At 43.5% G+C, this 14482-nt stretch overlaps 1 protein-coding gene across 5 annotated transcripts in view; it reads right to left on the reverse strand.

Annotated features, from left to right (window-relative positions):
- Positions 1-2636, reverse strand: part of NFX1 (nuclear transcription factor, X-box binding 1) — a 62014-nt gene extending 59378 nt beyond the window's left edge. For all 5 annotated transcript variants that reach the window (XR_011337650.1, XR_011337651.1, XM_069859706.1 and 2 more), the window contains exon 1: positions 2550-2636. Coding sequence is in view for 3 of the 5 variants with exons in the window: in XM_069859706.1 (XP_069715807.1) it covers positions 2550-2574 (25 nt within the window). In the remaining 2 variants the exon portion in view is untranslated. The remainder of the gene's footprint in view (positions 1-2549) is intronic.
- Between the last annotated feature and the right edge of the window lie 11846 nt (positions 2637-14482).

Genomic DNA, 14482 nt, shown 5'->3' on the forward strand with positions numbered 1-14482 from the left:
GATGCCCTTAGACACATGGTTTAACATTTAGATTGCCCTGAGTGGAGTCAGGAGTTGGACTCAATGACCCACATGAGTCCATCCCAACTCAGGATATTCTATGACCCTATGTTCTGTTTAGGTACTGGCTCCCAATAGAAGCCAAAGGCCAATCATCTTCATTTTTAAAGCAATACAAATAACCTATCCTTCACCTAAAGACAAAAGATGGCACAGAGTGCATACACAAAACACTATTTGTGTCAGCACTGCATATATCCAAACAAGAAACGTTCCAGTCAGATGAACACAAAGCATAAGATCGTAACAGTACCTGTGCTACACTGTACCACAAATAAACCCAGGAATGATGTTCCAATCCCTCATCACCTCCATGGCCCTCTGCTGGACTCACTCCAGTATGTCCATGTCTCTCTTGTACAGGGGAGTCTAGAACTGGACACAGTACTCCAGGTGAGGCCTCATCAGTGCTGAGCAAAAAAAAAACTGTGCACTTCCCTTGACAAACTGACAGTGCTCTTCTTAATGTAAACAAGGACACTGCTGGTCTTCCTTGCAGAGAGGGTGCCTTTGCTGACTCATGGTCTGCTTGGAGAAAACCAAGGATCCCAACGTCCCTGTCAGCAGAGCTCTTTTCCAGCTAGTTAGCCCTTCACATATATTGGTGCAGTTTTACGTTCTTGTCTTTTTATGCTACTGCCCAAACTCTGAGCATCCACAATTTGAGCAGAACATGAAGTTTTAAACAGCCCGTTTCAAGATGGCAGAGAAGAACTATAAAAGTAGGGAAAGAAATACAACTTTACTATAAGCAGCTTCATCATCCTGAAAGAAGCACCTACTACAGAATGGATTTTGCATAAGGAGAATAAACGTATTATAAGTTTTCATTTTCATGTTCACTCTTGCAGCAACCTACTCAATGCTTTATAGCAACTCCCCAATATCTGCACTTTAATGACGCATTGTACCATGTCACTGTGAAGGCAAAAAACCAAAATTACATTCAACAGCAATAACAACAACTGATAGAAAAAAAATCCATTAATGGTTATTAAATACAAATACCACCTGTCCCTTCTTAGGTGCACAGGGCTGGAAACTAGAAATGCATTTCAATGTGTGCCTTGTTTCCTATATTCTGCCCCTTTGTCTCTTATACTTGTTCCCTGGGTCTCAATAATCATTCACTACTGGCAAAACATCCTGGATGGGCTGCATATCTGTCACTCTTCGACCTCAACTGCTTCCCCAATCTACCCATCAAGCAGAGATATCTCTCATATTGAAGTGCTCACTATCATGCATGCACTCCGTCTATGAAGACACAGGGCAAAAGCCAGTTCCCGTGCTAAAATTGCACAAGCACAGTTTGAACTTAACCTGTGAGATGGTTCTTGGTGACATAAGAAATGAGCTCCAGCACTTAATGCCACACGACAATATCTGTTAGCTTCAGTACTATAAACCAAACATAGAAATCGTGTACTATCCAGACGAAACTACTGCTTTTAAGTAAAGCTGCTTTTAGCTCAGTATACCTATTGAAGATCACTTATTCCAATACACATACACTGTACAAAAGGTTTCAGGACCAGAGCAGACTTGCAGCCTGACAGCATGGAAGACCAACAAGCAGACATTTGCCTGCACTAGCTTCTGTTTACTGAAATTAGTCTCTGCCCTCTGAACCGTGTACCAGGCTATTCTATCTTGCACAACGCAAACGTAAACCTATTTTCATCCCACCAAAAAATGGGAAATCTAACAACTCTATAAACAACGAAGTTAGTGAGCTCAAGTCATCCCAAACTGATATCAATTACCTGCAAGTCTACCCAAACTGCAAAAAAAAATCCAGATAATTACTCTGGGTAACAGTGTCATTTGCACAAGATACACTCAAGACACAATTACATAATGCTTCTTCCATCGTTAAGGCCCATAATACATGGTAAATCAGGATACATGAAGCTGGAGTATGGCCTTGAAAGGCTGTTCGCTCTCCTCCTGAGCAGCCACACCCAGTAAAATGAAAATTAATCTGAAACCGCATCTCAAGAGCCAACAGTGAAAGTCAAACAAGCGAAAAGAAATATTTTATTTCCCTTCTGGAGTTCGATCCCACTCCAGACAGGGTCCCCAGCCGCTCTCCGAGCAGGTGGCACCTCCTGCAGCCAGCGCCCCCGCACGCCCCGCGCTGCCGCTCCCGGACCTCTGCCGGGGCGCACGGGCACGGCGGCCGGAGAGCGTTCCCGAAACCAACCCGTTCCAGGTGTCTTTTCCTAGAGTTGCCGTTCACTTGTCACCCGCTGGCAGCAAGCGAGCTCTTCCTCAGGCAGGATTTCTCTCCGGGGCTCTGCGGCGACGAGCGCTCCTGGTATTTCGAGAGCCGCGAAGTCGCTGGGCGGGGGCAACAGGTGGTGCCGCAGCGCAGGACCGTCAGCCGCCCCGGCGCGGCCCTCGCCGGGCAGCGCCGCCCCTCCCTTTAGCGCGTTATCAACCCCCACAGCCGCTGCCCCACCACCACGCGCAGCGCGCGCACTCACCCGCGCCAGGCCGCGCCTCCGCCATGCCAGCGCCCCCCACAACCGCTCGAGCCCCGGGCCCGGCTTCCCGCCGGCCGCGCACGCGCGCAGCTCTCGCCTACGGCCCCCACCCCTCCGGCGCGCGCAGCCGCACTGGAGCTCCGAAGGGCGAGGCCGGGGGGCGGGAGCGCTCGCTGGGCGCGTATTCGGGGGCGGCCCCGCCGGCGGCGGGATGAGTGCGAGAGGCTGCGTCTTGTCTGATTCTGCAAAGGAGGAAGAAAGGAAAGCGGCTGAGGAACGCTAGCGCTAACGCTAATAATAAATTGTCTTTTGCTTGGCTATCGGCTTGCCCGCTAAGGTCGGTCCCCGTGAGGGGCTCCTTGTACTGGCTGCATCCCAGAGCCTGTCCAGGCAGGCGGGAGCTGGAGTGACGCAAGAAGTAGTTACTATTACAAAAAGTGGAATATTTTGATTTAAGATAAAGTACAGCTAAGTTTCGTCTGAGCAGTTGTGGTTTTTTGGAAGTTGGAGAGAAAGCCCTTCTGAGAGCATGTTTTCTTTTAGACGGTGTTTTCCCGGACATTGACAATCTCTCACATTCAGTGTGATCTGTGGTGAACAGGTGTCTCTTCTTCTGTAATCCCCTCTGTTCAGAGTTTCTACATATCTTGAAAGCTAAGGTCAAGCAGAAAGCTGGGGCCAGCTCCAAATTAGCAAGAGATTTTACTGCTGTAAATTTTCATAACATTAAAATTAGACCTTGGAGAGTAATAGAATATGCATAAGATTTCTGGGGAAAATTATACGTATGCATGTAAGTGGGAAATATATTCTGTAACCAGCCTTTGTCTCCTTGCACGTGACTGATGGGGATCACTTCAGCATGTTGCCTGGGCATGATAAAGGGTGCTTGCTTTCTAAAACTCTAAAACAATTCTTGGAAAGTTTTATGTGCCAGCATTTTCAGTACCAGGACGGTGGGCACAGGACAGCTCGTCCACTGTCTCAGTGCATAAAAGAGGTGCTTTCTCTTAGTCACAGGGTAGAAAGTAGGGATGTGTCATCAGTCTATCTGTTGCATCCTGTATGTGCTGCTCTGGGGAGCTGGCAGACCTGCACACTTATCCCAAAGAAGTGCTGTAACTTAAGCTTCTGTTAGAAAGCCCCACACAATTGTTCCCATACTACAGCCGGTGCTGAAGACAAATCTTACGCTCATTTTTCAAGTACTTAATGATTTGTCGTACTGCGGGTTTCAGCTTTAGTTTTCAACCATTGGGTGATTCATGCTTCCCTGCAGAGGTTTCCACTGTCATGGTTACAGTATATCTACAAATCAGTTTTATGCTTTTACTGCTGCAATGTAGCTCCGGAGTCCCTACAGAGCTGCTGGTCTTTTCAGACATTGAAGAGGAAGTTCACAGTTCTGTAGCACCTGCAGCTCTCAAGAATGGCCCCTCTGGAGAATAGCTGCACAGTCTCCATTCTGCCCTCCACAACCTCTTGGTGAAATTCTGAGATCAAAGAACAAGTGGGCTTACTGCGGAAACACTAGCTGTTGAAATGCACCCCAGACTCCTGCCTCTGCTGCAAAGGAAGCATGCAAACTGGTACGGCAACAGCCTTATGAAGATAGTACATCTTTTGCCATGGATTTTGAGTATGTTTGAAATGCTTTGCTGTATGTGAACATTGTGACCATCTGAGGTTGTAAATAAAGGTATGTGGCACTGGCAACCTTTCAGAGGTGATGCATAGTTTTCCTACTTCTGTCAAGAAACTTGAAATAGTCCCCTGGTTCCTATGGACTTCTCTGTTGCTACTGTGGAGATGTGACCATAACATTCACATAGAACTACTACATTTTTTTAACAGTGCTTTACATGAATACCACAGCACTATGACTTCAGTATTCACGCTCTTTTTTGCTACCAACATATAATAGGCAGTTGTATGAAAATTTCTTATCTGACCCAGTAGTGTGAAAGAAAGAAAATAAATTAAATATTGTTAAGAGAGGAGTAAAGTATAAAACAGAGAAAACATGAAATGCATAAACAGATAAATGTTGTACACCCATCTGGGTCTTCAATCTCAAAAAGAGTATAAAGGATTAGGAAAAAGTACAGAAAAGTGCAAGGGAAAGTAATTTGTGTGGTAGTTTCCTTCTGATGCTCCTTGCTTCTTATTCATCTTCCTCTGCTCTGGAATGGTTCACCCATGGGCTGCAATTTGCTTTGGGGTGTACCTCCACAGGTACAGAGCACCTCTTTTCAGGTGTGCATCTCCAGCTATGTCCCCAATAATGTCTCCTTCTCTGTGTTTTCTCCATTTCTCCTTCCTTGTCTTCTCTGCTTCTTCTCTGTGTTTTTTCCTCCCTAAATGCCTGATGCTTTCTCTTAAATGTGTGAGCTGGGGTGCCATGTACTCCTCTGAAGTTTGGGGTGTAATGTGTTTTTACACTGATTTTAGAGTTCTCTGGTATTGATTGTGACTGGCATGGGGCAACACATGATCTTCTCCTGCACATGTTACTTCTACAACCTGCTGCTGAAGCCCTACACTTTATGTCCAGTCTGCTGTGTTATAGAAGCACAGCCTTTTTTAATTTCCCTGCAGGAAAGGAATGTTCAGTTCCTCAGGGGAAAAGTCTGTCCTGAGATCTTCTCCCAACTGTCTTCCCTGTTTCAGCACCCTGTGTAGGTTTGTCTGGACTCCCATGTTTCTGGTTTTATGCTGTATGAGGGATCACGGCTCAGCCTCAGCCCAATACTCCTATGCAATTACAGCTCTGTCTTGCCAGATACTAAGACTGTACCTCTACCTAAGTCCCTACTCCCCACCCCTCAATGCTCCCAGATAAATACAGGTATCCTGTAGACATCTGTGAGAAGAAGGAGGCAAAAAATGCTACTATGCCAATATTCTTGACCGACACATTGACGTGGCACCAGGAAAGGGAGTGCACTTCATGTACATCTTTCCCTTATAGCACCCTGAATTATCAGCTTTCAAGGAGGACCTCAAGGACTCCCTGTCACGTAGGTTTATCTACCCCTCCTGTGTCCCTGCTGAGGCACCTGGGTTTTTTGCCTTCTTAAAAAGAAAAAAGTCTCTATGTATATTGCAGTGGGCTGAATGGGATCCACTCAAGGGTATTGAAGGAGCTAGTGGAGGTGCTCACCAAACTCTTTCCATCATCTACCAGCAGCCCTGGCTGAATGGGGAGGTTCCACTTGAATGGAACCTCCATTTGGTTGGCAAATGTTACACCCATTTACAAGAAGGGCTGGACGGAGGATACGGAGAACTATAAGTCTGTCAGTCTGACCTCAGTGCAAAGGAAGATCATAGAGCAGATCATCTTGAGTGCTATCACATAGCACACGCAGGACAACCAGCTGATCAGGTCCAGTCAGCATGGGTTTATGAAAGGCAGGTCCTGCCTGACTAACCTGATCTCCTTTTATGACAAGGTGACCCACTTAATGGATGAGGGAAGGGCTGTGGATGCAGTGTACCTGGACTTTAGTAAAGCCTTTGACACTGTTTCTCAGAGTATTGTGCTTGAGAGACTGGCTGCCATTGGCCTGGACAGACGCACCTTCTGATTGGTAAAATACTGGCTGGATGGCCAGGCCCAGAGAGTGGTGGTAAATGGAGGTAAATCCAGTTGGCGGCTGGTCACAGATGGTGTTCCGCAGGGTTCAGTGTTGGGGCCAGTTCTGTTCAGCCTGTTGTCCAGCCTGAACCTCCCCTAGTGCAGCTTGAGGCCATTCCCCCTTGTCCTGTTCCCTGTAACTTGGGAGGAAAGGCCAGCACCCTCCTCTCTATAACCTCCTTTCAAGTAGTTGTAGAGAACAGTGAGGTCTCCCCTCAGCCTCCTCTTCTCCAGGCTAAACAACCCCAGCTCCCTCAGCCACTCCTCATAAGACTTGTTCTCCAGCCCCTTCACCAGCTTCATCAATCTCCTTAAGGGTAGGGAGGCTCTTCAGAGGGATCTGGACGGGCTGGACTGGTGGTCTGCGACCAGTGGTATGAGATTCAATAAAGCCAAGTGTTGGGCCACAAAAACCTCATGCACTGCCACAGGCCTGGAGAGGAATGACTGAAAAGCTGCCTGGTGGAGAAGGACCTGGGGGTGTTGGTCAACAGCCGGCTTGATATAAGCCAGGTGGCCAAGATTCCATTAGGCATCTTGGCCTGTATCAGAAACACTGAGGCCAGCAGGACTGGGGAAGTTATTGTACCCCATACTCAGCATTGGTGAGGTGGTACCTCAAATCCTGTGTTCAGTTTTGGGTCCCTCAGTACAAGAAGGACATTTTGGTGCTGGACCATGTCCAGAGATGGGCAACAAAGCTGGTGAAGGGGCTGGAGAACAAGTTTTTTGAGGAATGGTTGAGGGAACTGGAGTGGTTTAGCCTGGAGAAGAGGAGGCTGAGGGGAGACCTTATCACTCTCTCCAACTATGATGGGGTAACCACACTAGTGGACACAGGTAAACCAATAGATGTGATCTATCTAGACTTCTGTAAAGCCTTTAACACAGTCCGCAACAACACCCGTCTATCTGATTTGGAAAGATATGGATTTGATGGGTGGACTACTCAGTGGATAAGAAATTGGTTGGATGGTCATATTCAAAGAGTAGTGGTCAACAGCTCTAAGTCCAGATGGAGATCCGTGACTAGTGGTGTCCCTCAGGGGTCTGTACTGGGACCAGTGCTATTAAATATCTTCATCAAAGACATAGACAGCAAGATTAAGTGCACCCTCAGTAAGTTTGCAGATGAGACCAAGTTGAGTGGTGTAGTTGCCACACCAGAAGGGCAGGATGTCATCCAGAGGGACCTGGACAAGCTGGAGAAGTGGGCCCATGAGAACCTCATGAGGTTCAACAAGGCCAAGTGCAAGGTCCTACACCTGGATCAGGGCAATGCCTGATTTCAGTACATGATTGGGGGTGACATGACTGAGAGCTGCCCTGCAGAAAAGGACTTGGGGGTGCTGGTCGAAGAAAAGCTCGACATGAGCCAGCAATGTATGCTCGCAGCCCAGAAGGCCAGTGTGCACTCGCAGCCCAGAAGGCCAACCATATCCTGGGCTGCATCAAAAGAAGCATGGCCAGCAGGTTGAGGGAAGTGATTCTGCCCCTCTATTTCTCTCTTGTGAGACCTCATCTGGAGTACTGTGTCCAGTTCTAGAATCCTCAACATAAGAAGGATATGGAGCTGTTAGAGCGGGTCCATAGGAGGGCTACAACGATGATCCCAAGGCTGCAGCACCTCCCATACGAAGACAGGCTGAGAGAGTTGGGCTTGTTCAGCCTAGAGAAGTGAAGGAGATTATGTAGGAGGAGACCTTATAGTGACCTTCCAATGCCTGAAGAGGGCCTGCAAGAAAACTGGTGAGGGACAGTTTACAAAGGCCTGTAGTGATAGGGTGAGGGGCAATGGGTATAAACTGGAGAGGGGCAGATTTGGACTAGACATAAGGAAGAATTTTGTTACCATGAGAGTGGTGAGACACTGGAACAGGTTGCCCCAGGGAACTTGTTGATGCCCCATCCTTGGAGGTGTTTAAGGTCAGGCTGGATGGGTCCTTGGGCAGCCTGATCTAATGGGACATGTCCCTGCCCATGGCAGGGGGTTGGAACTAGATGATCCTTAAGGTCCCTTCCAACCCTAACAATTCCATGATTCTATGATTCTATGAACTACCTCAAAGTAGGTTGTAGTGAGGTTGCTGTTGGTCTCTTGTCCCATGTGATGGGTGATAGGACGAGAGGGAATGGCCTCAAGTTGTACCGGGGGGTTTCAGATTAGATATTAGGAAAAATTTCTTTGCTGAAAGGGTTATCAGACATTGGACCAGGCTGTCCAGGGTACTGAGTGAGTTACCATTCCTGGAAGTATTTAAAAGATGGGTAGACTCAGGGATATGGTTTAGTAGTGGACAGATACGTCTGGATTCAATGATCTCATAGGCCTTTTCCAACCAAACAATTCTACAGCTCTATGATTCTGTGGTTCTGTTTCTCAGTTAACTACCCTTCTAACTAGAACACAAGGCACTTGCTTCGTGTCATCTGTCACATGTACAGCCAGCAGGCAGTGGATCTGTAAGCACTGAGGAGCCACATCGCTGTGACTTATAGTCAAACTTTCCTACTTTGTGTAATTTCGAGGAAAAGAATACAAGAGGATTCTATCACCGGTGTGTCACTGGTTTACTACAATAAATTTAAACACTTTCTTAAAAAAGATCTTAAAATTTAAACATGGTAGATTTCAAATCTTGTAACCAGTACACTCTCCTTCCTCTACAACTTACAAATATGTGACTCAGGTTGCAAACTCCACCCTGATGCTGCCTCAGAGATCACTCCAGCCAGTGAATGTCATCATGACCATATATGACCACATATAAGCCCTGATCCAACTAGGGTATAAATGAAGTCCCACACCACCAGAGGCCACTTTTAGTCCTCTTGAAGAGGCAGGCCTGTGACACAAAGTACAGATGCCTAGCACAGCCATATCCTCGAGGCTGAATCCCCTCATTTTAATGAATGAATAAATACACTACAGAATCCTCCTTCCAAAACCCTACAGGTTTAAATGACCCTACAAGGGGTCACTACTATGACCCTTATAGTATCGCCACTTAGTGACCTTTACCATTCTGTAACTAACTGTGAGCCAACTCCTGTGGCATACAAACCCTTGAACTGTATGGACACCCTGCTTTTGAACTAAGTTGTTATTAGTTGTTGTTCAATCTCTGATAGTCAGTGATTCTTGGTTCCATGACAACGCAGTAAAAATAGACAGGAGGACCATGTCAGATAATTTACCATGTGGATGTTCTCCCAGTACTGAGAAGAGACACTAAGAATGACAATTCAGGAATGATACAGAAAAAATCTTTGATGTCATGGTAACAGAACAAAGAACCAGAGCTCCTCTCAGAGTTATTTTCATAATCAGAAGAAATTGTACTGCTGAACTGATGAGCAGCCTGTGGCAGAGCTGCTTTCCAATTTCTGACAAATTAGAGAGGAAAAGAAAAAAGATCTAAAAAAAGAGGTATTGCAGAACTGAAATATACAGTACTGAAATATGCATAGAGTACATGGAAGATAAGGCAAAGAAGGAGGAAGCCTGAGAAGGGAGATGAGAATATGTCATTTTCACCATGAACTAAGAGCTGATTCACTTAGATTGCTACACAATGTCCAAAAGACTATAGGAAACATAAGGTTTTTTATGTCCTATAGTACACTCATCTGAAAAAACCTATATATTTATTCTTGGGACTCCGAATACTATGCAATGATAACACAGCAGATGAGTCTGCAATGCTGAGCATACCATTCAGGAGGTGTGTCTGGATTTGTCTTAGACTAGAGGAAAAACCTGAAAAAGCAAGTGAATATGGCAAGAGCCAATGAAAAGAACAAAAGTTACCATATTCTGTCGCAAATTCCTTTGCTGTGACTTTGTGTAACAGAAACTCATCATTCCGTAGAATATGTATATGTGTGTATATGTCTATATAGAGAGTGAGGGAGAGAAAGAGAAGGAAGAAAAGTAATAAGAAGAGAAGTTAAGATAAACAAAAGGTAAAGGACTCCTCTAACTATCAGTTACCATCTTGCTGGCAGCCTAATTAAATAACATTTCTTAAAGGTAAACACTGAGGCTGACACTGTCTAACATCTTCACCAATGACCTTGAAAAGGGTCCAGAAGGAACCTGATCAAATTTGCATATGACATGAAATTGCAGGGAGCACATGATATGCTCAAAGGCAGGCCTGTCGTTCAGATTGAGCTTGACAAGTTGGAGGAATGGGCCTCCAGATGCCTTGTAATACAGGGCGACATTGAAGCAACTGGGATTGTCCAGCCAAAAGAAGAGAAAACGAAATGAGAGATCTGATTGCTGTCTTCGAGTACCTAAGGGAGTTTATAGAGAAAACTGAGCCAAGCTCCTCTGAGATGCACAGCCAAACACGAAGCAACAGTCTCATACTGAAACAACAGAAATTCTGCCTGGAGAGGAGAAAAAGATTCTTCATTCTTAGAAGAGTTAAACAGGTTTGCCAGAGAGACAATAGGATCTACATCCTTAGAGATTTTTAAAAATCGCCTGGACAGGGACTTGAGCAATCTGATCTAGCCTGTAGTTAAATCCACGTTGAACAGGTCTGACTAAAAACCTTCACAGGTCCTTTGCAAGCTAAATTTTTACTATGGTGCTATAATATTATTTATAATAATAAAATTATAATATCCTTGCTGGCTAACATCTCAATAAAATAGCTGTTTCAAGCCTGTCTTAAATAAGTTGTTTCCTTATCATTATTGCATCACAGGGTACTAGGGAGAAAAAGCAAGAAAAACTGAAAATTGCACTTCCATCCCAAAGTCTCTCTTTAGTGAGAAGAGTGGGATACTATTTGTCTGTGTTTCCATCCTGGAGATGTGAAGTACTTCGGAGACCTTGTATGTTAGACTGTCAATAGGGAACACGACAAGAATCTGAAATTGGCAACAGCAGCTGAAACAAGATTCCACTGAAAGACTGCATAGAAATTCTGCTTAGCAAGTCCCTCTGAAAATCACCACAGCTGGGATAGGTGGAAGTGGCACATCTCCATGGAATAATATTACTAATTTTATATTTTTGTTCAATATCAAGTAAGACATCTGGATGCCAGTAAAGCCTTTGAAAGAGTTTAATGTAGGCAAAATATTAGTTATACTAGTGAAAATTCATACTGGTACAAGAACTGTAGGGGTGTAGTGTTAAAGAGAAAAAAAACAAAACCAGGTGAGAGGGATATTAGGCCAAGGAATTTAATTTTTATAAATCCTTAATAATCAGTCTAATATATATCAGTACAATAATAATTCTTAATTTTCTAATGGATTTCACATCAGATTAAGTCCACGATAAAAGAATTTTCTAGTGACACTAAGCATTGCACATGAGGAACTGCAACAGCATACAGAACTATTAGAATATTTTAGAGAATCAAGTGATAGCATCTCAGTTAAAGGTAATGGTTCAATATCAAGGCCATGCAAACAGTTTAAATCAGTCACAGTGCTTTGAAACTCAAGATGAAGGGGGCATGTGGGATCTTCAGTTGCAAGAGAAGATGAGCTGTCTGCAAAGTTAAAGAAATAAGGTTGCTGTGTATGACAAGTAATTTCCTTATCTGGAATTTAGTTCATGCACAGCCCTGGTCACATATGTTTAAGAAAATATGATGCACAATTCAGGCAATAGAAGATTTATCCTAAGAGATAAAGCAAAACCAGTTGTGATTGCTTAGCCTACCAGAGGCCAAAACAAAATAAGGCAGGGTCATGAGAATCCAAGATAAAGTTTGGATTTGTTCTTCATAAATACAGCATATGAACACACAGCTGGAAGTGAGAAGAACTGTTTAAGGTAATAGAAGAATTTGCAGAAGAACAAAAAGATATAAATTGGATATGATTACATTTAAACTGGAAATTAAAAATTCTGGACCAGCTTCCAATAAACACAGACAGAATAATAACTGTAAATAGCTGATGACTGCATAAAGGATTACATGTTACTGCAAGATGCTTGAATCACAGATTCAACAGATTTATTCCAGCTCCCATGTTCCCAATTTCTATATAAATTATGAATACATTGTAGCATTATGAACCATCACCAATATATCTCCCAATGACATTATCATCTTCATCAACTTAATTAACAGTTTAGTAATAAAATCACTACTGTATGCTGACTTGGAAGAAGTAATATGTCACTGAAGCATGAGCAGAGATGTCATTAGCCACTGCCCAAAATAAATTTTAAAACTTAATGCTATTCAAGAAAATTTTCCCAGGTCATCTTATTGATCAGGTTGGATCACAGTGCTAAGTTGTAACTTTCCCACTGCTGGCTGACAGATTGTAACTGACATGGCTATGCTGAACTAGTCAAGGGAATACAAAAAAACCCCAAAATGCGCCTAGTAACCGTATTGATGATCCTTGCATTGGCTGAGAGATAAAAATTACATAAGCATTTCATGCTGCTGATAATTTGGAGACAGAAGGACCATAGTTTTTATTCTTTTGTGGCAATAACTTAGGAAATGTTACGTGCACGCTAGAGTGAGAAAGTAAGAGCTTCCAAACGCCATATGCTGAATGCATCAAAGCTGACAAGATACTTCTTTTCTGACTGCAACAGAGTTATCCTAGTTGAAGATCTGGAAGATCAAACCAAGGCATCTGCAAGGCATTCAGATTTTTTGAATAGTTGATCTTAGTCAAGATTAACCAGATAATATTTATTTTTATCTGTGACTAAAATTTTCTTTGCAGATAGATTTTATAAAATGATTTTTTAAATAATTCGCATTTGTTAAAATAAACAAATTGTCCTCTAAGTTATATGAACATTACTTTCATGGATCTCACTGGAATTTACTGCATGATAAGTATATGCATTGATTAAAGCATTAAAATGTTTTCAGAGTCAGCCAATACACCAAAATCAGACAAGACTTTTAAAAAGAAGATGCCTGGCAACAAAACTACAGCTGCTCAGCCTCTCTGAAGGTGAAGTTACCTGGAGATGAACAATAAACAACAGAAAAATAGCATTATCAATCAATTAACTAAAGGTGAAATACTAAATATAGCTTTACACCATCCAGACAAAAGTTCTGATTAAGCAATTACGACTTCGTGATATTTTACTTGTGTTTTTAGAGTCACCCTCCCTACTTTCGGAACATGGAATAAATTACAAGTGTAGATGACAAAATTTAAAACATTGTTACCTGTTCTGGGAAAGGAACAGGTCCAAATGATCACAATTTGATACCCAGACTGGACTTCGTACAAAAATAGATTAAATCTCCTTAAGACAGATGAATCTATCATTGTCAAGCACTCTCAAGTTCTCTTCACTGTGTAATCATTTAGTAAGACTGAATAAGCTGAATGCCAGGATACATTTTTGATCTCAGGCCTGGATTTTCATTCCCTGCCCAAGCAACGTCACAGGAGTACCTGTTTCTAGTTCTGTCACAGCCACTCCTGTTACTGGCCATGGACTTTATTAATCTGGACTCTGTCCTATTGATTTGTTTTCCTAGCTTCACCTCAGACTTGCCTTCATTGCTGTGATTTGGGGTCTTGGCTGGACCCATCTGCCAATCGTGGGTCTGCCCTGCTTGTTTGGCTGCTAAAGACCCTGCCCTGCCAGTCTTGTTATTGTGCTTAGCCCCCAGCTCCCATTCCCTTGGGAGCAACTGGCCCTTGTTGTACCCCGACATTATTCCAAAATCCATTCACTCTTAAGACTTTTGAAAGACTTCCCTGTGACGAATGGTTGATGGAGATAGAGAATCAGACACAGGGTGAGAAGCAGAGCTGAGCAAGTGAGCAAGCAGGTAAGCAAGCTGCTCCTTAATTTTCAGGTTACATATAGTATTTTCGATTATATAAAAAACATTTTTCTTTCTAATTAACATGTTCTATTCTAAGCTTAGCTTATTACTCATGGCCTTGTGCACTGAAGCTGCCTTGACCCTTTTCATCTCCCCTTGTCGGAGCATCTTTGGTTTTTGCCCTCAAGGCTTTTTAACTTCCTTTTTCAACTCTTCATACATTTGATTGGTTCCAATCCACATAGGTAGAGAGACCGCATGTTTTTCCACTAACTCCTCACCTCCCTTCTTTGGAAGCAGACTGATAAAAATAATGGCTTTTTCTGTATTCTCTACATAGCATTGGTACAGCTGTACAGTCCAAACACTGTGAGCCTACACAAATTTTTGGGTGTGTTGGTATTTTTATCTTAGGGCTTGGAATACATTACCTGAGCATTAAAAGTACAGGAAGAAAGTAATTTATTTTCTTAACTAACATCACTAATTTTAGCTGG

Source organism: Phaenicophaeus curvirostris, chromosome 6, assembly GCF_032191515.1.
Source record: "Phaenicophaeus curvirostris isolate KB17595 chromosome 6, BPBGC_Pcur_1.0, whole genome shotgun sequence".
NCBI classification, from domain to species: domain Eukaryota; kingdom Metazoa; phylum Chordata; class Aves; order Cuculiformes; family Cuculidae; genus Phaenicophaeus; species Phaenicophaeus curvirostris.